This window comes from Setaria italica, chromosome IV, assembly GCF_000263155.2.
Source record: "Setaria italica strain Yugu1 chromosome IV, Setaria_italica_v2.0, whole genome shotgun sequence".
Taxonomy (NCBI): Eukaryota; Viridiplantae; Streptophyta; class Magnoliopsida; order Poales; family Poaceae; genus Setaria; species Setaria italica.
Genome location: NC_028453.1, coordinates 27,799,270 through 27,802,062, shown reverse-complemented (window position 1 = coordinate 27,802,062; position 2,793 = coordinate 27,799,270). Strand labels below are relative to the sequence as shown.

At 50.7% G+C, this 2,793-nt stretch overlaps 1 protein-coding gene across 1 annotated transcript in view; it reads right to left on the bottom strand.

Annotated features, from left to right (window-relative positions):
- The window catches only part of LOC101784042 (F-box/LRR-repeat protein 14-like), a 5,001-nt gene extending 3,956 nt beyond the window's left edge, over nucleotides 1–1,045 (bottom strand). Inside the window, exon 1 of the mRNA XM_022826114.1 lies at nucleotides 741–1,045. Within this exon, the coding sequence (XP_022681849.1) occupies nucleotides 741–1,045 (305 nt within the window). The remainder of the gene's footprint in view (nucleotides 1–740) is intronic.
- Nucleotides 1,046–2,793: the final 1,748 nt, after the last annotated feature.

Here is a 2,793-nt window from a genome sequence, read left to right as displayed (position 1 = left end):
GCCTGCTTGCTCGAAGGAAGAAAATCGATCCCAACCAGCAAAGGAGAAGAAGAAGTAAAGGACACTGACAAGTGGGACCCATTCACATGGGTATAATGGACTTTACACAGCAAGATCTTCTATTTCGGGAGTTGGATCTATGCATTTTGCCAAACATATGGACAGCTCTGGTATTTTTTTGGAGTCGGTGGAGTGGAGCTGCAATGTGGTGGAGTTGGTGGAGTGGAGCTCAAAAATTTGAAGTGGAGTGCTCCCAAACACCCCTCACGTTGCTTTGCACCGCTCTCTGCACCGGTATCTGATATTGATGCCACTACCGTCTTGCCACAAAGGCAGAGCAGGGTGTATTGATTTAACAAATACAAATTAGACATGAGTTCATTCCTAAAAAAGTCTGTCGTGCAAATTAACATTGCACGAAAATAATTAACAAACGAAACAAATCCACTAGTTAAAACTCCATCATCTCTACTTTATCGTTTGTAGACATACTCATCAGTAACCTCCTATAATCTGAATCCATAATCAGGAAAATAACAGCTGAAAATATACACTGCAACTGAACAGTTTATAGTATGGTACAAAACTAACGAAATTCTCCTACCACGCACCTCTCTACTGATGCAAAAACAAAACCATGCACTAGTAGCACTACTGCCATCCGAAGCCGAGCGCGCCTAAACCGGCGGCAGCAGGCTGCCGTCCATGTTGGGGTCGGTGCCCGACCGGCGATCGGGCACGTTGAGTGCGCGTCCAGCCACGGATCGATGCACTCGACGTGGTACAGGTGCAGGCACACCGGCAGCAGCCGCACCGCCTCCCCGGTCTGGAACGCGCCGAGGCACACGGAGCACGTCGCCGCTTCCTCGCCCGTCACGTTGTGTCTCACCGACCGGTTGTACGTGAACGACGGGAGGCCCGCCGCCGGGTTGCCGCGCTGCGTGCGGCCGCTCTCGTCGCGGTCGCCGCCGCGGCTGCGCAGACGCTGCTCCTCGTTGTCGTCGTCCCATGACACCGGCGGTAGTAATAGAAAACGTATAATCATAAAAAAAAGTTAGTTTTATTACCTAAAGAAAAAGAAACGGTAATAAAGAAAGAAAAAGGAAGCAATAAACGAAGGAATAATAAATAAAAATAAAGGTATATAATCATAATAATGGAAAAGGATTAAAAAAGAAAAAAATAAAAGATTTAGTGTTGTTGCTAAGGAAAAAAGAAAAAAGAAAAGGTAATAAAGAAAGAAAAAGGGAAGAAAAAAATGAACGAAACATAAGTTGAAAAAAATCTGAAAATGGGCCATCACGCTCTCAGAAAAATCGAAAATGAATAAAAAGTGACATGGGCCGGACCATGTCAGGCCACATATAGCTAACGGGCCGAATTCGCTCCTCCATCCCCATGCGCCAAAAAAGGATAAAACATAAAACGGGCCGGGCCGTATTCAACTCTCGTAGCAGGCCGAAAGTACTAGCGGGCCTGTGCGTACGATGGATAGCTGTCTGTCGCATATACGACATATAGCTATCCCGCCTAGCGGGGCTCATGGCTCCTGGAAAGAGAGCGAGCACGTGGTCAGAGGAAGGGCTTTTGATGCACCAGGAGTCAAGATGGCAACGGGTAAAATCCGCGCGGATACAAGGTCCAGTTATCCATACCCGTGACAAAAAAACCATGCTCGCACCCTCGCCCGCTATCCGCAATGGGTAGAAAACCGTGCCTGTGCTCGCTATCCGCGGATAGCGCATGCCCGCGGGCATGCCCTGTACCCTGCATAGGGGCGGATTTGGGGGCGGCCAGCGGCGGCAAGGGGCGGCGCTAGCGGACTCCGAATCTGGTCCTCCGGGGGCGGCCGGCGGCGGCACGGGGCATGGGGAAGTCACAGCGGCAAGGGGTGGCGCTGGGGGCCTGGGGCGGCGGGCAGTCACAGCGGCGGGAAGTCAGGGACTCACAGCGGCAACCGGCGGCGGGAGTCGGGATGGGGGAGATGGGGGCAGATCCAGGCCTCCGAGGCCGGCCGGTGGCGGGAAGGAGCGGCGTCGCAGCGGCAAGGGGCGGCCGGCCGGCGGCGGCGCTGGCGGCCTGGGTCGAGTCGGCTAGTCGGGACTCGGGTCGGGACGGGGGAGTTGGGGGACGGGGTCACGAGGGAGTGCGGCTGCGGGCAGAGGGACTGGGAGAAATGAAACCCTAAGAATCTGAGTTTATATACATTAGTATGGTGTTGGGGCCACATGTCAGACATTGGAGCGGATCTGGCGGGTTTGCGGGTGTGGATATTATTTTTTCACACCCTCGAGCAAATATCCGTTGGGTCTAGGGTCACACCCGTGCCCGTGCCCGCGGGCACATACTTAGACCCATATCCGTGCCCATCGGGTTTCATATCCGCGGGCACGCGGATATTTTGTACCTGTTGCCATCTTGAAACAGGAGGGGAGCGCCCCTACCGATTATATATTAATTAAAAGAAAGTATAAGAGTTTACAAGATCAAAATGATCAGAAAAAAATAAGATAGATTACAACTGGAAGTCTAGCCATAATTGCATAGAGCTCTTGATGCTTGATTTTGCTCCAAGAATAACTAGAGCAAACTCTGTTTTAAACCAACACCAGCAAAGATTAATAACATTCGGTGAAATCCCTATGGAAATGAGATCATTTCTGGCCATCCAAATAGTCTAGCACATAAGAATAATTATTTCCATAGGTTGTTGAATTTGCTGCCTCAAACTTGTTTACGAGATTTAACTGCATCCAACATGCCTGAGCAAACTCACATTGCATGAAAAGATGA